General features: G+C 44.3%; 1 protein-coding gene across 1 annotated transcript in view; it reads right to left on the reverse strand.

Moving 5' to 3' along the window:
- The window catches only part of fndc3ba (fibronectin type III domain containing 3Ba), an 82708-nt gene that overhangs the window by 5806 nt on the left and 51498 nt on the right, over window positions 1-25404 (reverse strand). The window contains 19 exon segments of the mRNA XM_068580100.1: window positions 863-990; window positions 1440-1606; window positions 7609-7836; window positions 11103-11383; window positions 13566-13715; window positions 13873-13986; window positions 14628-14800; window positions 14886-14991; window positions 15402-15520; window positions 15836-15907; window positions 17387-17522; window positions 18145-18231; window positions 18734-18908; window positions 20960-21084; window positions 21323-21376; window positions 21962-22100; window positions 22200-22259; window positions 22943-23094; window positions 23856-23914. Coding sequence (XP_068436201.1) covers window positions 863-990; window positions 1440-1606; window positions 7609-7836; window positions 11103-11383; window positions 13566-13715; window positions 13873-13986; window positions 14628-14800; window positions 14886-14991; window positions 15402-15520; window positions 15836-15907; window positions 17387-17522; window positions 18145-18231; window positions 18734-18908; window positions 20960-21084; window positions 21323-21376; window positions 21962-22100; window positions 22200-22259; window positions 22943-23094; window positions 23856-23914 — 2525 coding nt within the window.

Genomic DNA, 25404 nt, shown 5'->3' on the forward strand with positions numbered 1-25404 from the left:
GTGGACTTCTTCTGGCTCATTTGCATATTTTAGTGGAACTAATCAGATTTTCTATTGTCAAGGTGCAAAAGACGTTCAGAAAACACAAAAGCCAGACGAACAAACTTAACAACAATTACAAACTGCGTGCAGATGTGAGCGTTAACACCTGTTGGGTCGTCTTGACATGACAATGACGTTACAATGCAATGACATCATGTACAAATCCCGCATAATTTATGAGATTAAATTAAGTTTATTTTCTAAAGAGAATAAAAATGAGGTTAAAATGATTAAAAATAAAGTGACGGTGTTGCTTTAAACCACACAATCACTCAATATTTGTACAAAACGCACAAGTTGACGTGAGATCACGCCTGACATCATGTGCACACACACACACACACACACACACACACATACACACACACACAATTCAATGACAGAGGAAAATGTCCCCGATGACAAATGTCTCTCTTTGTCTGCTCGTTTCTGTCTCTTTCAGTTCCAGATTGGCATGTTTTTGTTGTTATTTCTCATTAAAATCCTTCAAAACAAGTCAATAAATCCTGCTGGCCTTTCATTTCAGATTGCTCCATCTCTCCGGGAAGACACACACACGCGTGTGTTTCATTCTTCAAATGTGCAAATTTGTGCGGCCAATCATCGAGGCGAAGGGAATACTTCTGCTGCTCGCTGCCGTCGTACACACTTCCACAAAAAGACAAATTACTGAAGCGAGTGCTGCAGAGACACGGGAGCTCTGAGCACTGTCCTCAAGCGACCCCAGGTGTGTGTGTGTGTGTGTGTGTGTGTGTGTGTGTGTGTGTGTGTGTGTGTGTGTGTGTGTGTGTGTGTGTGTGTGTGTGAGAGAGAGACAAACCTGTTTGTATTCTGACTCGCGTCCCACCAGCACCTGCAGCACGTAGCTCACGGGGTCTCCTCTCATTGGTGCGATGGTCTCCCATGTGATCTCACACGCGTTCCCCTCCAGCTGATGCATTCTGGGAGCTGTTGGGATTTAAATGCCGCCGGGAACATGAGTATAAAAATCACACACGTGACGGACATTACATAGTGAGAAAAGTAAATATCATATGAACCAATTATTCAGACTTTCTGCAGTTCTCACCAGCTGTTAAAATAAAATAAATTAAAAAAAAAAAAAAAATTAAAATTGAATAATTGTCATGCATAAAAAAATATACTAACATTAAAACATTATAATGTTACTACAAAAATTGAAAATAAAATAAAATGAATAAAACAAATAAAATAAATAAAACAAATAAAATAAAATAAGTCTAATTGAACAGTTTGAAAGCCACAAAAACGTTCATGCATACTTAAAAGAAAGACAGATAGCCGAGTGCAACCAAATCCTAGAGTTGCAACAAAACACACACACACACACACACACACACACACACACACACACCATGGGATGAGGGGGCGTGTACCTTTGAGCGCAGGCGGTACGGACTTGGTGGTGCAGAAGGTGTGCGTGTCGGAGAAAGGACCGTCACCGGCGTCGCTGACGGCCTGTATCCTGAAGACGTAGCTGCTCGACTCCGTCAACCGCTGGACCTTGTAGGTGTGGCTGGGCCCGCGGTAGATGGTCACAAACCTGCACACACACACACACACACACACACACACACACACACACACAGAGTGATACAGAGTCAGGAAGAGATGCAAACAGGGGTGATACAGGGGGGGTGATGAAGTGGAGGAAAGAGGGGAGACGACGAGCCTGGACGGGCTGGAAAGAGGGAGTCAAAGAGAGAGGAGGAGGTGAGGTGTGAGGTAGAAAAGGTGAAGGATGGAGTGATGACGCTGTGAATAGATTATGAGAAGAAGAGAGAGAAGCGCCGGTTAAAAAGTTGGATAAGAAGAGCAGTGAGTGATGAGGCGTGACGGGATCACTCATCACCAAACTGCGTATTAGGGATCGAATTGATGCATTATATATATATATATATATATATATATATATATATATATATATATATATATATATATATATATATATAGCTGGGAAGAGCTGGGTTATCTTTGTTTGGAAAGTCTCCCAGACAAAGATAAGCGTGATTTATAAACACAGGACGAGTACCGACGGGCCAAAGTCACAAGTCTAATGAAAACTAGCGGGAAAAAATATATTTCTGCCGGGCGAGATGGACAGATTGATGGACGGAGAGAGAGATGATAAGCTGGGGAATCGGCGAGTCTGAGAGAAAATGTGGATTTGAGCTGAAAAGGCGGATATTTATCTCTGCTATCAGCTTTTTAAAGCACCGAGAGAGAGAGAGAGAGAGAGAGAGAGAGAGAGAGAGAGAGAGAGAGAGAGAGAGAGAGAGAGAGAGAGAGAGAGAGAGAGAAAGAGAGAGAGAGGTAACGGGTCAGTGAGAAGAGGAGGCAGTGATGGAGAGAGAAAGTCAAGAGAGGATGTGAAGGAGAGGAGAAATAAAGGAGAATGCAAAGCGAGGTGACTGGTAATTATAAAGTGGAAATGATGATGGAGAGTCTGCTGGGAGAGGAGAGAGAGAGAGAGAGAGAGAGAGAGAGAGAGAGAGAGAGAGAGAGAGAGAGAGAGAGAGAGAGAGATATATCATGGTTTAGAGGTCGTCTATAACTCCTGATGAGCTCTTTATGGAGCTTCACCCAGCAGGAAGTGAAGCGTCTCTCTGATGTAACATGTTGTTGTTGTTGTTTACCCTCCTCTTCGTCTCACAGCGCTGATGAACACAAGGAGCGTCCCTCCTCCTCCACCACGCGGCCATCGACGATCAAATCCTCGATAAAAGCGGTAAATATGTCCAGTGCGAGTCTCCACCGTCAAAGCAATTAGCACTCAGCGGAGCACAGACAATAAAACACTTGTTGGCCAGAAGACGGCGAGGACAGAGAGGTTTATTGTCCCGATATCATAAAATACTCTTCGATCCTTTTGAAGTATCGCTCGCTTCGTTTCAGCGAATGAAACCCGACTTTGATCGTCCTTCATCGTTTCATCGTTCATCCTGGCGGAACATTATCTCACCGCCTTTGTTTTGAAAAGCGGGTGCAACCTTGAAAAGCCTCCCGATGGCTAAAATACACAACAACAACAACTTGACGAAGCTTTAAAGCTATACACGGCAAGTGGACCAATAGCTTTATCCACTTCGTCGTAACAGAAGATACATGAGAGTAGATGTCCTTCATGGTTAGATCATAACCACTTTTACACAGAAAGAAAGTATTTATTTAAAAGTAGGTAACACAAAAAGCATTGCCTTAAAGCAGCCGATAAAGCAGCAACGAATAAAGCCGCTAATACAGCAGCTAAAGCAGCCGCTAATACAGCAGCTAATAAAGAAGCTAATACAGCAGCCGCTAATGCACCTGAACGCCCCGCCACCACCAGGAGCTGCAAAGAAAATTATGTTTAATATGTCAGAAACCTTATTATTAAGTCAATACAGTTCATTGATGGTGTCGCCGTGTAGCCATGCATCGTGCATCATGCATGGCTACTTATTGATAAGGCGAGCGTTAGATTCAGAGCTGCTTGCTGGCTGCAAAGGCAAAACAGAAAAAGAAGAAGAAAGACTTGACCGGAAAGGAGGATGAAGGGATGACATGAGGAAGATGGACGAGCAAGAAAACAAATGGAGTCGTCGCAATAGACGTCTCATTCTTATGAACGACAGCTGGACTGAACCGCAGCTTTTAAAGCTTCAAACTTTGCATTCAAATATGGACGTCAGAAGGTTGAAAGCCTCTTTGGTTGCCACGGCGGCCTTACATTCCCGAAAAAAAAATAAAATAAGACCCCCGACCAGAAGGTAATTTTAAAGTCAAAGAAACTTTAAAGCTTTAAGGCGACAATAGAAGCGGGAAAAATGAGCGAGGGAGGAGGACAGGAAACAAGCAACAAGTCTGCATACTGGGAGATAAGAGAGGACGAGTGAGGGAGAGAGAGGATCCAATATGGAGAACCTGAGAAAACGGCTTTGATTATCATCTCACACCCACGAAGACGAGGGCGGGCGGAGGAAAACAAAACAGAAGAAGAGGGTGAAAGACGAGGTGGGAGGGATGAAATGAGGAAAGGACATTTCTCCAGAGAGAGTTGGAGTCACCTTTCTAACAATATAACTGTGAGATGAATAAATATATGCGAAAGAGAGGACGGCCAATGTCAAAAACATCATTATGTCTCATTACAGACAGTAATGCTATTTGGTTAAAAAACAAAATGACACTGATGGGATTTATTGGCCCCAATGGGAAATTATATTTTGCCGAAATTGCAGCCAGAAATTCAATATGTTTGTTTACGAAGCCATTTAAAGACTTAATCCTTTGCCTTTATTTATTTTTTCCTTTTCGAATTCACCTCGCGATACATTATGATTAGCCGATGAAGCGTCCAGTTGCCATGGGAATTACATCAATGATTCGAAAAAAAAATCTTGCTAATTCATGTTATTAGAGTGGGATGAGAATGCTAACAGGGGCGGAAAGGTTAGCGCTGTAAACCAGATCCCTCCATTCCTCTAATGATAAACCTCTGCACACACACACACACAGAGCTAATGTCGCTAATGCAGCAGCTAACACAGCCGCTATACAGCCGCTAATGCAGCCGCTATACAGCCGGTAATAAAGCAAATAAAGCATCCGCTAATACAGCAGCTGATGCAGCTAATACAGCAGCTAAAACAGAAGCTAATGCACAACACGACATGGGGTTCGGCCACCTCAAAGCCGTCGAACCTCTTCATATATGGATGTGTCCTCTGGGCGCCGACGAGGAAGAGGAGAGAGTGACAATACAGTTTGTGATTTTGGTTCTGTGTGGAGAAGCTGCGACGCTTTTATCTTTCATACCAACCGAATGACGCGCAGCTCTACCGGGAATCCATGTTGAAGTGTGTGTCCGAACAAATGGTGAACATACATTCATCGAGGTCTGTTGCTTTCCTTCACTGTATAGAATTGATGCTTTTTCACAATGAGGGCGACCAACCTGAAGCTCTTTGATGCTTTCAGAGGTTCGGGGGCAGAAAAAGAGGCGTCCGGCTGCCCTCCATCTCTTTGGAGAGCTGCTCTTCATGCGAGAGCCGCTCAGACCCGGGAAGCCTTTCAGACTGCTGAAGACCCGCCTCCTGTCACTCACATCGACTTCATCCTCCACTGGGCTGCAGTTTTTTTAAATTTTTACTTTGAACATTGTTATCTTCTACTCTTATTTTGGTGTTTTGAGGCTCGTCTGCTCGACGGCTTTCAGGTGGCCGAACCCCATGTCGTGTTGTTAGCGCCTTTAAATGCTGTGTGTGGCTCTTAAACGTTTGTTTCTTGATTAAAACCTTGTGTGTCTCCCGTCTTTGTCGTGGCCTGAAGAGCCGAGTCGTGACACCGTGTATATATATATATATATATATATATATATATATATATATATATATGTATTCAGGTGAAGATAAAATGAAGAACTTAAATATATTCCACTGCAGAAGAGAGATCTGAATAAAAACTGAAAGGACAAAGAGCCGTGAGGGACAAGCGGACTCCAGAAAGAAATAAAGTCAAACTTGCCAGATCAATAAAGCATTAAAAACAAACACTGCACAGAAGGAAATTTGACATAAATGTATTATTGTTTTTGATAAATAGTTTGAGCACGTAAGGAGAGACGAACAGGACGCACACCGTGGCATCGTTTCCACGACTGGCATAAAGAAAAGGAGCGCTACGTCGAGCATCGGGCTGTAGCGCGCTATGAAAGAACAACTTACAGCCAATGACGGGTTGTTTCCCCTCTGCATGCAGACCAGACACATGCATATATACACACACACACACACACACACACACACACACACACACACACACACACACACACAAACGAGTGTGTGTGAGCCCTAATCTGCAGTCATGATTCACTTTGCCGATTAGAGTAAACACAACTCTCTAAACTGTGGGAGCTGTTATCATCTGGCCAGGAGTGTGTTTGTGCCCACGCACATGGCATACCTCTGTGTGTGTGTGTGTGTGTGTGTGTGTGTGTGTGTGTGTGTGTGTGTGTGTGTGTGTGTGTGTGTGTGTGTCAGAAAAGGTCACCACTCCAGGGATACTAAGGTACCTGGGAAGGAAGGGAGGCGTGAGGAAAGGAGGGGAGGAAATGATCTGACAGGTGGACAGGTCGGGGTCTTAACTGCTTTTTTTTTCACTTTGTCCATCCCTTCTTTATTCAATCCAAATCCTCTTTTGTTATTTCTGCTTTAACGCTAAAAGGTTGTGTCCTCTTCGCATGTCTTTCACTCCCCGTCAGCTCCTCTTCTCCTCTTTTTCTCCCCCTCTGCCGAGTCCATCACCCTCCTTTCCTCTCTTTGACACACACCTGTCTCATGAGCCAGTTGAATTAAGGCTTGATTGTTCGGAGGCTGCGTCCCAGCTGGCTCCAGATGCCCTCGATGTGACTAATCACTGGTACATCTGGTTACCGCGTACACGGGAACACACACATACACACACACACACACACACACACACACACACACACACAAGCTGCTCGCCTTGTGTTTGTGTGTAGTATTGACCTTCTGGGTCTCCATTTGCTGTATTGACCAGCTGTGGGTAAAGTGTGTGTGTGTGTGTGTGTGTGTGTGTGTGTGTGTGTGTGTGTGTGTGTGTGTGTGTGTGTGTGTGTGTGTGTGTGTGGTACACAGAACTCTTCCTCACAATCAGTTTCAATCCCCGCTCAGAGCCGAGATCCAGGCCGCTAAACGTCAGCGTCCTAGTTCCAGTTTCCTCCTGTTGCGGCTCATGACCTCAAGATCTGCGACGTACTGTGTGTTACTGTGTGTTACTGTGTGTTACTGCGTGTTACTGTGTGTTACTGTGTGTTACTGTGTATTACTGTGTGTTACTGTTTGTTACTGTGTGTTACTGTGTGTTACTGTGTGTTACTGTGTGTTACTGTTTGTTACTGTTTGTTACTGTGTATTACTGTGTGTTACCGTGTGTTACCGTTTTGCTCAAATCCCGCACGTGTTACATTTGTATGTGTTAAATTTGTGTACCTGTTAAAATTGTGTATGTGTTATATGTATGTGTTAAATTTGTGTATGTGTTAAATTTGAAAGTGTATGTGTAAAATGTGTGTGTGTAAGTATAAATATGTATGTATGTGTTAAATTTGTATGTGTAAAATTTGTGTGTGTGTGTGTGTGTGTGTATGTATAAATATGTATGTAAGTGTTAAATTTGTGTTAAATTTGTATGCTTTGTGTGTTTTTCCTTTTTTTCATGTGGTCGAGGCTTTATGGACGACCTCTTGTCTACGCCACAAGCTGAACTTCAGCTTCACGTTTTCCTTTTGCTTTTTTAGTCTGTTTTTAATCTGTTTTTTCTTGTATAAATTATAAATTGTACTGCATAATATTTATCCTCGCCCTCGACTGCACCAGATATCTGACTGGACAACTTTAACCGTTTGTTTCACGTTATGTTTTGCACGTTTTTGCATTATATTTTGTCCTTTCTGTGGACTCCAGGAAGATTAGCGGGCGCTAAGGTGTCAGCTAACGGGGATATGTGTGTGTGTGTGTGTGTGTGTGTGTGCGCGCTCTCCACCTGTGGTTCTTGTCCTCCATCTGTAGCGTGTAGACCATGTCGTCGGCCAGCAGGGCGCGGGCGTGCGTGTTGCCGGCGGCGTTCTCCCCCCACTTCAGCTTCAGGCTCTGAGGGCCGGCGGCCGAGCACTCCAAAGGGGGCGGGGCCGGCGGCAGTGGGCGTGTCCTCGCCAGCAGCGGCGGACTCAAGGGACTGGAGCCGATGTCGTTTACCGCCTGGATGCGCACGCTGCGAGACGAGAGCGCACAGATGATCGTTATGGAACGTCACGGTGGAGCGCTATCGGATACCGCTCGATATCTTTATAAAATATACTTTAGAAATGGTGATAACTACTAAGAAAGCTCACTTTTTCATGACTTCCCACCAAATTTCCATGACTAATCTATACATTTCTATGACTTTTAACCAAATTTCAAAGGCTACTCTATACATTTCCACAACGTTAAACCAAATTTTCATGACATTAAACCACATTTCCATGACTTTATACCACATTTCCATGACTTTATACCACATTTCATGACTTTATACCACATTTTATGACTTTAAACCACTTTTCCATGACTTAATGCACAAAAAGAGCGTTTTACAAGAAAATATTGTTCTATTTTCCAAGCAACAGAAATCTAGTTTTGTTTTTGTCCAACTTGAGCTGGGTTTCCCAAAAAAGCCAATCTGGAGAAAGTGTGTGAAAAAAAGTGTAACGTGCTAATGCTTATATTTCTTCCTGAGATGCATAGTGTATTACTTTTATTCTTTCTTATTTTCAAGGGGTTAATTCCTTGTTAGCTGTGAAAGTATCACACAGATGAAGAAACTCCAACAAACGAGGACACACAGCTCTACGACTCATTACAACGCACCTCCAGAAATAGATTTCTTGTTTTTTTCAAGCCCCTGCTGCTGCCGTTCTTCCAGGAATCCCCCTCCCCTGCGCTCCTCTTTCTCCCAATGCCTGACCAGCTGATTAGCATCCATATCAGAGGCCCCTCGGCTACAGAGCATCTCCCCTCTGCCGTTTAATTGCGGATGCGGATTCTCTGTAACTGTAACCTTTCATTGTAATTCACGCTGCCGAGTGAGAAAGGGCAGCTCTCCTTCCGTCCGCCGGGTAATTAAGCCTTTGGTTAAAAAGACGCCGAGGGACAGAGAGGGAAGAGCGCGACAGATGAGGGAGCCTCGCTTCTCTTGATGATGAGAGATCACGTTTAGTCATGTTCGGATTTGCATATCGCAGATCTGAAGAGATGGCATTCAGATCTATGATATGAAGGGAGGATTGAAGGAAGGATTGAAGGAAGGAAACGATGATGAAAAGGTGAAGCATTTGCAACCATCAGGCTGGATGTTAACACGTCTCAAGACAAGTGTCTGTTTTACATAAATAAATACATGTTTTTTATTGATTTGTCTCCTTTAAAAACTTGTTAGAAATTTACATTTTGACAAAAATGTCAAATGACAAAAATTGACTATGATCTTATTAATCATGTATAAGTCCCGAATTCTTCATTTACAAATGAGGAATCTATTCTTTATAAAGAATAAAACCCCTAACTCATCATTTATGATCTATGAATAAGTTACTAATAAGTATTCATGTTGGATTAATGCTTTATGAATGATTAGTTCATGCTTTATTCATGCTTTACTAAAGCTAAATAGTGTGCACTTATTATGAAGTGCCACCCAACAGATCCGCTCGTGTCCTTGAATTCATCGTTGTGCTTTTTTAAATTTAAGTGTGAGGGTAAATTGGTAAAGTGCAACTTTGGTGAAAGTCTGGACTGTGGATGCGTAAGGTGCATTTTTTTTTTTAAAGCCATTACTGGAAAAAAAAAATCTATATGTTGCCAGTTATGTTTTTAACTGAAGACATTCTGCACAATCGTTGGCGACTGAAAGGTTAAGAAGTGTTCATTGAAAACATGAAATGTAAAACTAAATATTATCAAAATGACTATCTCTCTCTTGACAGTGAACTATTGTTATTAAGGTCCAGCTGTCCCGACTGAACACAGAGGATAGCGACTCGTTTTAAACCTGCACACAGACGCACTTCACCAGAGTAAACAACATGTCGATGCCGTTCCTTCCCGGAGCTCCACGCGCACAAATAAAACACACAAATTATATCATCCGAGTGCATCGCTGCTGTAAACAACTACCAGAAAAATATTGTCACAAACTCCTACAGGAAGCCTCTCATGAGCGTTACGCAACAGAGGGGACAAAAACAACCCCGCGATGAAAACAATGGTGTGTATTTCTGTACTCACACACACACACACACACACACACACACACACACACACACAGCAGTACATTTTGTGCGACATTTTCTGTCGCCTGAGTGGACCGGGCAACAGGAATATAATACGAGCTGTCGCTGCTTTGCACAACACTCGCCGCTCCAGAGTCGCAAAGTAAACAAGCTCGTGCCCACGTGCCCACGTGCACGCTGTCTGACGGCGCATGTGTGGAATCGTGCAACACGCCGCAGGAGATGACATGCGACCACGTTTGGACTATGAGGGAGATGAGGTGTTGTTTATGTCCTGGGACAGAGGAATGTGTCCAGATGTCAGGGTTCATACACACTGGGACCAATGTCCATGAGTTTTAACCAAATGTCCATGAGTTTAAACCAAATGTCCATGAGTTTTAACCAAATGTCCATGAGTTTTAACCAAATGTCCATGAGTTTTAACCAAATGTCCATGAGTTTTAACCAAATGTCCATGAGTTTTAACCAAATGTCCATGAGTTTTAACCAAATGTCCATGAGTTTTAACCAAATGTCCATGAGTTTTAACCAAATGTCCATGAGTTTTAACCAAATTTACAAGACTTTTAACCAAATTTACAAGACTTTTAACCAAATGTCCATGACTTTGAACCAAATTTCCATGACTTTGAACCAAATTTCCATGACTTTGAACCAAATTTCCATGACTTTGAACCAAATTTCCATGATTTTGAACCAAATGTACAAGACTTCAAACCTAATTTCAATGACTTTTAACCAAATTTCAATAACTTTTAACCAAATTTCAATGACTTTCAGCAAAATTTCAATGACTTTTAACCAAATGTCCATGACTTTATACCAAATGTCCATGATTTTAAACCAAATTTACAAGGCTTTTAACCAAATTTCAATGACTTTTAACCACATTTCAATGACTTTTAACCACATTTCAATGACTTTCAGCCAAATTTCAATGACTTTCAGCCAAATTTCAATGACTTTCAGCCAAATCTCAATGACCTTTAACCAAAATTCAAATGACTTTCAACCAAATGTCCATGAGCAAACATTGTGTTAAATCTGTGTGTAAACAGTCAAAAGAGATAAAATGTAGTATTTAAACTAACTATGAGGATTTAAAGCATACAGTAAACTTTAAATGACACAAATGAATGAGACACAATAGTTTTGATTAAAAGAATAAACAATAACCATTTCATTTAAATCGTATTCTCGGTACCTGTACTCGCTGTCCGGCTGCAGGCCGGCGACGAGGTGGCCGGTCCCCGACTCCACCACGATGGTTTGGTCGTCCAGGGTGATGACGTAGGAGGTGATTTCTGCGCCGTTGCTGTTGGGCTCCTCCCACTTCAGGAGGAGGCAGGTGGACGGGGAGCGGCCCGACTCCGAGGAGGCCGGGAGGTCCAGGAGGGCGAGGGAGGAGACCGGGTCCGGGTTCGTCGCCGGGGTCCGGAAACTCACGCGCTCGCTGTACGGACCGGCGCCGGCCTGGTTCACCGCCTGAAGGAGGAGAACACAACACAGAGAGTCACGGCGAGGACGACGGAGGGACGCGAGGACAGAAAAGACATAAAAAAGGGACAATAAAGATAAAAGGAGATGGAGAAAAGAAAGACAAATAGAAGGTTAAAAGACACGGAGCGATTAAAAGGAAGGGTAAAAACAGAGTTCAAGAGAAGAGAACCAGATGAATTCAAATTAGAGGTGAAGAGCGCCTTAGTATTTATATATTGTGCCGTTTGTGCACATTTATATTCACCTCAAGTAGCTTCTATTAAATGTCCTTCAATCGCTTTGGAGTTGCAATCGTCTACTTCAACAAAATACACACCAGCTTTGAAAAAGTACGGCTGCAGGATTTTTAAAAGCTTGAACAATTTTTTTTTTTTTCCGTAACTTTGACAATAAATGTTTTGTTTTTTCGCTGCATTTATTTTTATTTGCAAGCTAGATGTGTATTGTGGCTTTTCACCAAATTTCCATGACTTTAAACCATTGAAAAAAATTATTCTTTCAGGAAACACAACAATAAGAAGAAGAAAAAGTCAGCGAGGCGCGATGGATTTATTGTAACAGCCCAAAATATAAATATATATTATTACAGCACTTCCAAGAACATGAAGACCACTTATTTATTGGTTGAAAGTGGACTGAAGCCACTTTCCAAGAACAGCTCAGCAACATTAAAGTGAGTAGAGGCCGCGCTTTGCAGTTTACGGTTTGCACTTAAAGAAAAGTCGTGATTTACAGCTTCGTCTCGGCCGTAAACGTCTGACACAGAGAAGTCTCACGCCGGTAGTTCTTCTGATTCATCTCCATGTGTAAAATGTCAAAGCTTTTTTTTTTTATCTATCTATCTATCTCTTTCTTATCGTTGTGTGAGCGTCTGCTGCATTCAAGTGCTCTCGTAAAACTAGAGGATGTCCAGGTATGCAGATTTTAAACATCGCTACAGTGAAGCTGCTGCGGGACGAGAGGAGTCACTGAGAGTTCAACCCGGTCCGCCATTACTGTGTGTGCTTTGTTCTTGCGGTTCTCTTCAGAGGCACATTTGTCCTTTTATTACAGATGTGCACACACACACACACACGTGCACACAAACACACACACGCGCATTGATTAGGACATTAGGATGACCTCGTACTCCCCTCAAAACTATAAATGAACCCATAAAGAAATGAGTCATAAACCTGTCAATGGATTCATAGCTTCAGAGGGAAGAGAGGGAGGAGAGAGAGAGTTATGGAGAGAGAGAGAGAGATGGATAGAGGAGAGACGGAGAGAGAGAGAAACAGACAGAGACAGATAGAGAGAGCGAGACAGACGGAGAAACAGTGTATTAGACAAATAAACAGATAAAAGAAGCATTTATTTATGCAGCAGATTGAAGAGTCAGAACATAAACACAATAAATCATCATCAACCTTCACCGCTCTGCCTGTGTGTCTGTTTCTGTGTTTTTGCCTCAGCGTTTGCATTCGTCTGCATCCTGAGTCTCTGACCTGCAGCTGTGTTCACATTCATGTTAGGTCCCCGTATGTCTTGTTTATCTGCCTTTTAGGTCCCTGTATGTCTTATTTACCTGTATGTTAGGTCCCCATATGTCTTATTTATCTGTATGTTAGGTCCCCGTATGTCTTGTTTACCTGCCTTTTAGGTCCCCGTATGTCTTATTTACCTGCATGTTAGGTCCCTGTATGTCTTGTTTACCTGTATGTTAGGTCCCCATATGTCTTATTTATCTGTATGTTAGGTCCCCATATGTCTTATTTATCTGTATGTTAGGTCCCCGTATGTCTTGTTCTTCTGGATGTTAGGTCCCCGTATGTCTTGTTCTTCTGGATGTTAGGTCCCCATATGTCTTGTTCATATGCATGTTAGGTCCCCATATGTCTTGTTCATATGCATGTTAGGTCCCCATATGTCTTGTTCATATGCATGTTAGGTCCCCATATGTCTTGTTCATATGCATGTTAGGTCCCCATATGTCTTGTTCATATGCATGTTAGGTCCCCATATGTCTTGTTTATCACCATGTAAGGTCCCCATAAGTCTTGTTCATATGCATATTTTTTTTTAGTTTTAAAGGCTGAAAACGGACCAACAGCGATGTAACGGTTGGAAAGCATGCACGTATGTGTGTGTGTGTGTGTGTGTGTGTGTGTGTGTGTGTGCACGTTACCTGCAGCCTGCAGCAGAAGTCCGTGGCGGGCGTCAGGTCGGAAAGCTCGCACTGCGTGGCCGCGCCGCAGTAGATGAGCTCCATGGGTTCGTCTTCCCTCGCCCACTCCAGACAATACTCAGAGATGTCTGCGCCCGAACCCTCAGGACTCTGCAACACACACACAAAAAGACACACAAAGACACACACATTAAGCTAAGCTAAGGGGACTGCCGGCTTCGGGTGACGTGTCTTCTGCTTTCTGTGCTCAAAAAACTGGTTCTTTCATTTGATAAATACAGCGTGTGTGTGTGTGTGTGTGTCTTACCTCCCAGTTGAGCGTTACGCAGGTGTTACTGGTGAGAGTGACGAGTGGCGCCCCGCACTGGCCGGGAGGACCCGCTGCAGTTGTCACCTCCGTCGGCTCAGAGTACGCTCCGAACTGAAGAGAGCGGGAGAGACACCGAGTTCAGGATTACTGCTGGTGGTTGTTGTTGTTGTTGTTGTTGTTGTTGTTGTTGTTCTCCATGTTCCACTGATTTTTGTTTGAGTGTGTGCTTGTGTGTGTTCAATCAGTCAGTCTGAGTGCTGGTTCACTGTTAAGTGTTTGGACGATCAGAACAAGCAGCATGTATCTGCGGGTCTGTCTGGGTCGCTGTGACCGAAATAAAAAATATTTATATTTAAATACATTTTAATCCTATGAAGCGGTTCCTCAATTTGGAGTAGATTACATTGTTTTAGGAGACATGAAACACACACTTTCTGGCCTGTAATGTGGAAAATAAGAATTACTTTTATACATTTTTTAAAACGCTGAAATGATGTTCATCGTTTCTCAGGTTTTTTCGTGGATTCTGTGGTCTTGTTAACGGCAGGAGATTAGGATTATTGTAGGTTAAAACCATTATAATAAGGAGGAGAGAAAAAAAAAATCACAAATGTACAAGAATTTTATTTATTAAAGGATTTCCTCAAAATTTTTATTCTAAATCTACGACTTTAATCCCAGAATATCAGATTTATCCTAGAACATTACTGTGCGTGTGTGTGTGTGTGTGTGTGTGTGTGTGTGTGTCTCACCCCGGCCTCGTTGGCAGCCCGCAGCAGGAAGCTGTACGTGGCACCGGGCAGCAGACTACCCACAGTGCATTGCAGCTCCGACCCGTGGTAAACCTCCGCCGGCTCGCTGTCCACTTCGCTCATCTCCAGACTGAACACACACTCCTCACACACTCCTTCAGAGACAGGGGCTTCTACAGGGGGGGAGGGGAGGGATGATTTCTAACAAAACCATTAAAATACCTTGGGTGTGTGTGTGTGTGTGTGTGTGTCACTCACCCCATTCTAACTGCACTTCCTTGTGTTTGGCTTTACCCACAATCCTCGGCGGCAGACAGGGACCCGGCGGGACGCTTAACGTACGGACCGGGATGCTGACGGTGCACTTCAGAAGCAGACACACACACACACACACAGGACATGAGACACACACACAGGACATGAGACACACACAGGAAATTAGACACACACACACACAGGATATGTTACACACACACACACACACACACACACACACAGGACATGAGACACACACACACACAGGAAATTAGACACACACGCACGCACACACACACACACACACACACACACACACACACACACACACACACACACACACACACACACACACACACACACACACACACACACACACACACACACACACACAGGACATGATACACACAAGAGAAGAAAATACAGATTAAATATGGAGCGGAAGAAACATGGATTATATTTATCTACAAATGTGTGTGTGTTTATGTGTGTGAGTGTGATAGTGTGTGTGTGTCTTACCGGGCTGTGTCCTCCGGTGGTGATGCTACACACACGTAGGCGATAGAAGGTCCCGGGTGTCAGGCGCTCACACACACATTCTGTCGCTGGACCGCTGTACGCTACCTCCCATTGGCTCGCTGCGCGCACACACACACACACACAAACACACGCACAAACAACTGAATTACACAACCGATCACATCAACCCGCTTCATTTGATTGGATGAAGAACTAACTAACTTCCTCGCTGAAGAAACTGGAGGAAAAAAAAATACTGTTGCGCTAAATTAATGCTAACAAAAAGAGTAAAATATGGACGCTGGACTATCTCAGGAGGCTGTGTCTGAATTGAGGACAGACGGTACATTTTAAAGCGATGTTTTTAAGGTGTTGAGGGTTTAAAAAAGCTCTGCAATGAGCTGATTGTGCGTCATGGAGGATACGAGTCGTACCTTCAGCGCCGCCCTCTGAGATCTCCAGCAGGTACGTGAGCGCCTCCGAGCCGCCGTCGTCCTGCGGAGGATCTGTCCGGGAGGAAAAGATCAGTTCAGTGACGCAGTAAACACCAACACGGCTTTCACGGATTGAGGAAACAGGGTTTAAAAATCACACAAAACGACACGGTGTCAGCAAAACAAATGTCAAGTCATCGATTTTTCAATCCTTGAAGATATGAGACAATAACTCATAAGATGTTTTGTCTGTCAGCCAGACAAAAAAAAAAAAAAAAAAGGAGTACAAACTGCTGCCAAAAAGGTCTCAATAACAAGAAAATTGTTCTACTTTCTATTATTTTCTCTTATATTCTTCACAAGGAGCATTTAAAGATACTTTATGGGCATCGTGATGATAATATTAAAATGATTGGGGATGTTTATTCTGAGATTATAGCGCTGATGGACACATTTTATGCTCATTGTATCACAGTTAGGCACACCCAAAGGTGCTCCTGTTTAGATAAATATGCAACATTGATAATAGTAAATGCACACACTCACACACACACACACACACACACACATACAGGGAATGCAGTGCAGCTTTAATCACTGTGAGGCCGGTCAAGCAGCAGCCGGTGGAGAAATCCCGTTAATGCTCTAACATGTGAGGCGTTTCTCGCCTCTGGAGTCAGATGGATGATCTCGAGGGACACGAGGCACAGATCTGTGTCGTGTTTACATCGTTTGCTAAAGGGCAGGCTGCCACGGCTGCGGCGCTGACGCAGGACAGATGGATGGTGGATGATGGATGATGGATGGCGGCAGACGGCGATGGCTTTCACGTCCGCTCAGCTGCATCGGATTCTTGATGCATGAACGTCCGGGGAGGCGGAGCCGTTCATCAGCGCCATCGCACCTGAGTGAATACTTTTGTTCTGCAGTGGACTCCGCCAGGTGGTTGTCGTCGTATTTCTTTTAGTCCATTTGAACACTTTCATGGTTTTATAAGGTCACGCCGAAGAGTCAAGTCACACAGAACGGATCGTGACCGCCGTCTGCTCCGCCTCAAGGTCCAATTCACTAAAGATCTTTTTAATGACATCACAGCTCAAGCGCAGCATTACGTTCTGCAGCAATTTGCCCTTTTTTTCTTAAATAATTGCATTCTGCAATTATCCACCTGGAGAAGGATGAATGTTGCTCTACCTGGCAAAGAGAGAAGCCCTGACCTTCACTTGTTCTTTAGACTAAAAGAATAAAAGCAAGGAGCACACTTTCATGTGTGTATAACAGTGTGTAGCATGTAACACACTTGCATGTGTGTATTAGTGTGTAACATATAACACACTTGCATGTGTGTATTGCACAATGTGTACAAATAGCACACTTGCATGTGTGTATTAGTATGTAAACATATAACACACTTGCATGTGTGTATTACACAATGTGTACAAAAAACACTTGCATGTGCGTATTAGTGTGTAACATATAGCACACTTGCATGCGTGTGTTAGTGTGTAACATGCAGCACGCCTGCATGTGTGTGTGAGTGTGTGTCTTCACCCCATGTGACGGTGAATCCGTAGGGTGTCGCCGCCGTGACGCAGGGTGTGGATGGAGGGCCCGGTTTGTCTGGATTGGTGGTGCAGACCAACACTTCACTGGGACTGCTCTTCCCCTCCATGTTTGATGCTACGAGCTGCAGGAGAGGGAGGAGGGGGAGGGGATGGAGGACCGGGGAGGAAAAAAGAGGACACAAAACAAGACAAGATGTGATTAACGGGAGCCATTACTTGTTGCTACTTCACCTGTGCGCCTCCGCCTCACCCAATTCTATGGACAATCAATGGGCCTCGCTCCCAGTGTGTGTGTGTCTGAAAGTCCATGCAATGTGCTGTTTTATATGATTGCACCATAATACACAGTTAATAAGACACACAGTGGAGTGGCCGCCTTCATAACAACGCAAAAGCCCACTTAGAGGGATCTCCTGCAGGTACATTGTGTTTCACGATGTCCTCACATGACGAGGCGCCGCGGCGGCTTTTAGTCCGGCCGCACGGCGTTTAAGGGCCAATGAGTTGCCTTCTTTCATTATTGGTAATATTGCATATTGTAAAAATGACATTTTTCTTGATGGATCGTCAGCTGGAAACGTTTGAAATCCTTTGAAACATGCAACGGAAAAGAGAACATCACTGACTGAAGAAATAAAATGAAATAAAGAAGATTAATTTGTCCTTCTCCTCTCCCTTGTCTCCAGCTCGCCTCTTTACATAAAAACCAAATAACAAAAAGAGAAAAAAGATGTCGTCACTCACCCTGAATTTATACTGCGTGCTCCTCTTCAGGCCTTGTACAGTACAGGTCAAGTTTTCTCCAGTGTACTTTGGATGAAAGTCTACTCCCTGCGTGTAATACAGATACAAATACACAGTCAGTTTTGTGAGTGTGTGTGTGTGTGTCTTCCCGTCAGCATGTGTTAGTTTAGATGGATTGACTTTTGAATTATATATCCACTTGCTTGTGACGAGGTGAAGGCGCTATACGTGCTCAATCATCAGCAAACAGTGTGGTGTGTGTTTATGTGTGTTCGCTTTGATATTACAGGAAGTATTGCTCTGTGCGTCTGCTGTTCATTTCCTCCAAACCATATCGCAACCAACCTATCACACCGGCGCTATTTCATCGCTTCCCGCTTGGAAAATTGCTAATTCTGTCATGTCTCTTCATGTGCGGTTCACATGACTGACAGCACGGAGCTCAATCAAATTTATTTTGATGGAACAAAACAACCTAAACTTATTATGTGTGCGTATATATATATATATATATATATATATATATATATATATATATATATATATATATATATATATATATATATATATATATTTCTTCGGTACTCACGCTGTTGTCCTCCTGGATCTCCAGCGTGTACTTGAGCTGCTCCTCGCTCGGACTGCCCTCGGGACGCCCCCACTCCAAGGTCACCCAGGAGACGCCCGCCCTGACCAGACGCGGCGCCAACGGCAGGGCGGGCAGCGTGCCCATGGTGTAGAACACCACCTCCGTGCTGAAGCCGCTGCACAGGAACACATTCACAGTATAGTCAACGCTTCTGGGTTTATTTTATTTACCGTAAAAGTCGGGTTACAAGCCGCTACAACCTTCGGTGGGTGTCCCCCCCTCCACCCCCTCTCGCTAGCTTCCCGCTGTTTGCCAACTAGTACTGATGCTAACGCCGCTGCTAGCTCCCAGCTAGCTTTCAACGGCTGACTCGGGCAGCTGGGAGTAGCAGCGGCAGCAGCAGCTAGTTAGTTAGTTAGTTAGTTACAGGGCTCTCAAGTGTAACGCATTGAGCGTGACTGTCACGCATTTTGGTCTTAAATCACGCCCTCCCGCCACACGCTGAAAAAAAACTCCAGGCTATTTAATGTGCCGCAGCGCGCAGACATGACCTGGTCGCGCGCTGCCCTCGCCACGGAAGAATCAAGTCCCCCTCCCCCCCCGCGAGGAGCCACTCATCAGCCAATCAAAAAAAGGAAATGGGTTAAAGCCAATCAGAAAAACATATCTTTTGTATCCGGGTAAGATGTAATGACAGGCCGGACTAGAGCCGTCCGGCGGCGCGTATTTGTCGTCGTCATGGTGCGTCATGGTGCGTCAGCCAATCAGCGAATCAAACTGCTGCCGGTCACCCGGAAAGAGCTCTGATAGCGGCTTCATTCAGGCTGTTATGGGACTACGGATCCCAGACACCATGGAGTTTATGTTCACACGTTTTTGTGACTTCCACAACAAGTATAGAGCAAATCTGGTGGTCATTCATCTATAGTCCATAACGGAAAAGATCGCTCTCTTCAAGGAAACAAGCGGCTGAGATAAGCCACGCCCCCTTTGTGGCGCCGCGGTTGCCCCTCCCGCCCACTCCCCATCCTTAGTACTTAGTAAGTCAGTAAGTAAGTAAGTAAGTAAGTAAGTACGTACGTACGTACGTAAGTTTTATTCGTACAGCGCCTTTCACAGACCAGGTTCACAAAGCGCTTTATAATCACAACAAAACAATACACAATTAAGAAGCACATACAAATTTAAATTAAAACAGCAGCAGCTAATGGGGAGCAGCAGTAGTAGCTAGCGGAGAGCAGCAGTTGCTAGCGGGGAGCAGCAGTAGCAGCTAGCGGGGAGCAGTAGCAGTTGCTAGCGGGGAGCAACTATCAGCAGTTAGCGGGGAGCAGCAGTAGCTAGCGGAGCGCTAGCAGCAGCACTACCTTGCTACAGCGGGGACACCCACTAGGAGTGGCTTGTAACCTCGACTTTTACGCGAAACAGCTCAAGCGAATGACTAACTTTTGAAGTTTAATACTTTTGAGGGAAAAAGAGGACAGCGATGCAAAGGAGTGCAGGGTTGCAGTGGAGAACTGGAGCGTGGGGAACTCCCAGTGGAGATAGTGCGAGGGGGAAAAGGTTAAAGAGCAGCTGTGGCAGGAGGAGAAAAGGATATATTCATGTCAGGAGCCAGATGGAAAACACAGAAAGAGGGTGAGGCTAATTTGAGCGAAGCGGGAGGAAAAGTATTTTAATGTACGACTAGCAGCAGGGGTCGGGGAGGTCGGATTGTTTTTTTTTTCCCTCCCCCCCAAGTGAGGAAAATAGCTCGCAATCAAAAGCCAGCATGTGCCCAGTTTGTTTGCGCGAGTATCTGTCCGCGGCTTCAAAGGCTTGAATCGAGCTGAAGGAGCCATTAAGGACGCGTCGAGTTCACATCTCCTCGCTCTCGGCCCTCATCACGTCCTCCCCGTCGCCCCTAATGGCTGCAGGCGAGATGCTCGCCACCGTAATGACACACAGAGGAGACGAGGGGAAAATGAGACGAGGAAGACGACGCGTGCCACATGCAGAATAAAAGCGGCGGGTAGCAGACCGCTGTCCTGCTCTCCGTCATGCTAATAAATGCTAATTTATTCCCAGGCTGCAGGTATAGCGTCCATGTTTGCTGAAACAATGGCCCGTGACCTCGCTGTCACATATTCATAAATCCAGAGTTATAAGCCTCCCGTGCTATTTACGATGACATGTGCATGAATACATTTCCCTCCCCCTTTGTGTGTATGTTGTGTAGCGGCGGCGTACCTCATGCCGATGTCGTTGTGCGCCGCCACTCTGAAGGTGTAGCCGCAGGCAGGGAAGAGTCTCGTCAGCTTACAGTGTTTCAGGCTCCCGAAGTAACATTCTCGGAAAACACTGTTCTTCTTTCCCTGCAGAGGACACAACAGATGCATGCTTTTTTAGATGGAAATGATAAAAACGAAATCAATAAAGTAGAAAAGAATCCAGAGTGCAGTAAGAAAAGGATGGAGGAGGAGGAGAGTAGGGCCCTGACATGGATTGGAAAGGCATAATTCACATGTTTATCACATCTTCCATGACATGAACATCCGTTTAGTGACATCTGTTCACACGACGGATGTGAAGAAGAGCGAGCGACACACTCACCTCGTCCCATTCGAGCAGGTAGTTTGTGATTTTGGAACCGTTGTCTCCCGGAGCCTGCAGAAAAAGGGTGAAAAAAGGGTCAGTTAGAGAGAGAGAGAGAGAGAGAGAGAGAGAGAGAGAGAGAGAGAGAGAGAGAGAAGAGCGAGAGAGAGCAAGGATCTCTCTCTATTAGGTGATGTCATGCTAATCAAGTCAAGCTAGGCAATAAGCTCCCAAAAAAGGGGACATTTCGTCAAAGTATTAACCTTTTGGAAAATCCTCCCGCTCACATTTTAAGTCCCAGCATGCCCCATTCCGACACTCTTTCGGCATAAAATATGTATTTTTTTTTCCATTTTTGAACCGAACGACACAGTTTCTTGACTGAAACTCTTTCCTAACAGGACAAGACTTTGTTTTATTGTGATTTTTGTTGCAGATTCTGATTCTTTAGGTCCTAATCTTTCCCAAAAAGTGTCTTATTGACGCTCCAGGAGGCATTTTTGGGGGGAATCTGGCTCATATCATGCTGGATGTCATAGTTAACATCAAAATATCTTTTTAAAAGTGATTTTTTTTTTGCAGATATAAATTTTTTTCCCAAGACTTTGCTGAACAAATACATACAAATGAACTCTGACATGGGACCCGTGCTCGTACCTTCCACTGCAGGGTGAGGGTGCTCTTGGTGCGGTGGGACAGTTTCGGGGTCAGCGGGACGTCGGGGGCGCCGCAGTGTGTGGTGAACGAGCCGGCCTCTGAACACGAGCCGCGGACCGAGTTGAACGTCGCCGACACCCTGAAGGCAAAAGAGCACGAGAAGATGTTTTCATCTCAGGGAGGGAATCACACAGGGATGCGACGAGGAAACAACCCGGCGTGGGAACGGAGCCCTTACCGTACGTGGTAGTCCATCGCCGGCCGCAAGTCTTTCAGATGGAACTCCAGTTCTTCGCCACTGAAAACAGACAAAGGTCACGCGAAAGGTCACACACGATCTCATGACTTTACAGCAAATTTTCATGACTTTTAACCAAATTTTCATGACTTTTTACCAAAGTTCGATGACGTTAAACCAAATTTGAATGACTTTAAACTAGATTTCATGACTTTTAACCAAATTTCCAGAACTTTTAACACAATTTCCATGATTTAAAACCAAGTTTCCATGACTTAACTAAATTTTCATGGCTTTTACCCAAATTTTCATGACTTTTGACCAAATGTTCATGACTTTTGACCACATTTTAATCACTTTTTACCTCAATTCCATGACTCTTAACCACATTTCAATGATTTTAAACCACATTTTCATGACTTTAAACCAAATGTCCATGAGCAAACATTGTGTGAAATGTGTGTGTAACCAGTAAAAAGTCATAAAATGTAGTATTTAAACTAACAATGAGGATTCAAAGCACACAGTAAACCTTAAATGACTCAAATGAATGAGAGACAATAGTTTGATTAAAAGAATAAACATTTATATAGATGCCTGTATGTATGCTGCTGATATTTTGAGCCTCTTTCTTTTAAAAGCAGATTCATTATTTATAACTAAATGAACGTCATGAACACATGAATATAACACGTTCACACGCCTCTAGCTGCACCTGTTGGATGCATCCTGGCGTTCCCTACCTGTATATGAGGCGGTACTTCCCGTCTCGCCCTTTGTCCGAGAGAGAGAGCTCGTAGCAGCAGGAGACGGGCATCCCGTTGCTGAGCCGGTTCACCAGCCCGGCAGGGGGAGCCCAGGACAGCCGCGCGGCCCGCGCCTGCACGTTGGACACCTGCAGAGGACACACACACACACACACACACACAAGTGTGTCATGTCACAATAACACAAAGGAACCAAGAGCAGTGCACAACATGCGACGTGGCATCGGGTCAGTAGATCCTCATGAAGATGTGTGTGTTCTGTCAAGAGGCGTCGATCATTTTGAACGTGCACGTGAGTAAAGTTTATTTGTATTGACGAAGAGGCGATTTGAGGATGTGAGAGCGAACACGCTCACCTCCCTCTCTCCTTCCTTCCTCCTTCCCTCCCTCCCTCCTTCCCTCCCTCCGTCCTCTCTCTCTCTCTCATCACTCCATTCTAGTCTGTTTCTAGTTCTCTTGTTGTAAACTTGCAGGTATCAAACGGTCCATGTGACGCTGACCGAGCGGCTTTAACCCGGAGACGTTCTCTCTTTCTTTCTCTTTCTTTCTCTTTCACTCTTTCTTTCTTTCTCTTTCTCCTTGAAGAAGGAAAAACATTTAAAGAAAACTGTAAAAGAATAAAATAAAATAAAAAAGGTCTGGATGAGCAGATGCTGCCACCATGTGGCCGATGACGAGAAGAGCACGAGAGAGACGCTGTGTGTGTGTGTGTGTGTGTGTTGCTGTGTTGCTGTGTCTGTGTGTGTATGTGTGTCAGTGTCTCTCTCTGTGTGTGTCGTTGTCTGTGTCTGGCTCTGTGTGCGTGTTTGTCTGTCTGACTGAGTGTGTCTCTGTGTATGTGTATGTGTGTGTGTGTATCTCTGTTGTGTGTCTCTGTGTGTGTACCAACCTGTGGCTTGTCGATCGTACACAGCACGTCTTGGACTCTCTTCCCCTCTGAGTCGTGATCTGAGGACAGAAAGAGACGCGATCACAAACAGAAACACAACACAACACACACTTCATGTGAACACAAGAGCCTCACAGCTGCAGCCGAGTGAGTGAATCATGTGTTCATGTTGTTTATCAATATAATTTATCAAATTCATTCTGACAAATACAAAAAAAGTCCAAAACGGGGCCGTCGATCCAAAAAAACACACAAAATAATCCAAAAATAGAGCCGATGGAAACCTGAAGTCTGCATGTTGCCCAACAGGGTGACGCAACACGTTTCATTAGTTGCTGGATTCCTGACCTCGAGCGGATGAAACGGGGAACACCAGAAAACACATGAGTCATGTTCCACAATGTTGTTGCTTCATTTTGTGTTGTTATGTTTAAAGACAACAACTCTTAATCGTTCTTTTATTTATTCTTTTGATTATTTCACACAGATTTAGCTGCTGAGTCACATGATGAGGTTCAAGCTAAAGGGTGAAGCTAAAAAACAATATTAGAGGCTTATTATCGTGCAATTACATTTTGGATTAATATATTAACAATTGATCATTTGACAACTAGACAATGGACTCGATCAATTATTAATTTCAGTGAGTTATCAAACAAAAACGTCAGAGAAATCTGAAGTTTTGTCACTTTTGCCTCTAAACATGATTTTGGGTGGACTATTCCATTGTAACGACACACACACACACACACACACACACACACACACACACACACACACACACACACACACACACACACACACACACACACACACACACACACACACACGTCTGGTGCAGTAATACGATGCGTCTAAAAGGTGATTTATTGGACACTCGGGATAGTTAAAAGGGCCAGTGAGCCTGTGTGTGTGTGTGTGTGTGTGTGTGTGTGTGTGTGTGTGTGTGTGTGTGTGTGTGTGTAATGGAAGTCTTTCCCCCTGTGTGATCCCCACAGTTGAGGTTTTTCCGACCAGAAGAGGCCTGCTTTCTCCATCTGAGTCTGACCGCTGTAAATCACACGGGAAGCATACGTGTGTGTGTGTGTGTGTGTGTGAGTGTGTGTGTGTGTGTGTGTGCGTGTGCGTGAGAGAGAGAGGGTCAGCAATACACAACCTGTATGAAACCAAGTCTGTTTGATGAGTGTGTTCCTGGTACATGACTGCATCCCATCGGCATCAACGCACAACCGCTCACACACACACACACAAAATACTTGTGTATAAAACAGTCCGTGCTTTAAAGATCACTGTATGCTGAGAGTAAGTGATAAATTAGTGTGTGTGTGTGTGTGTGTGTGTGTGTGTGTGTGTGTGTGTGTCTGTGTCTAAGTCCTTCTGACAGGTTCTGAGGGGGAGAGGGCCTCACTGTGCCTCGGGGTACACGTATGAGTCATGGCAACAGTGATGTCATGGAAGCACAACCTTAACTTGACCTCCTTGTGTGTGTGTGTGTGTGTGTGTGTGTGTGTGTGTCAGAATAAAAAAGCAAGTGCAAGAGAGACAGCGA

This window comes from Clinocottus analis, unplaced genomic scaffold (assembly GCF_023055335.1).
Source record: "Clinocottus analis isolate CAN_PGR_092001 unplaced genomic scaffold, fCliAna1.0.p SCAF_17, whole genome shotgun sequence".
Classification (NCBI taxonomy): Eukaryota; Metazoa; Chordata; class Actinopteri; order Perciformes; family Cottidae; genus Clinocottus; species Clinocottus analis.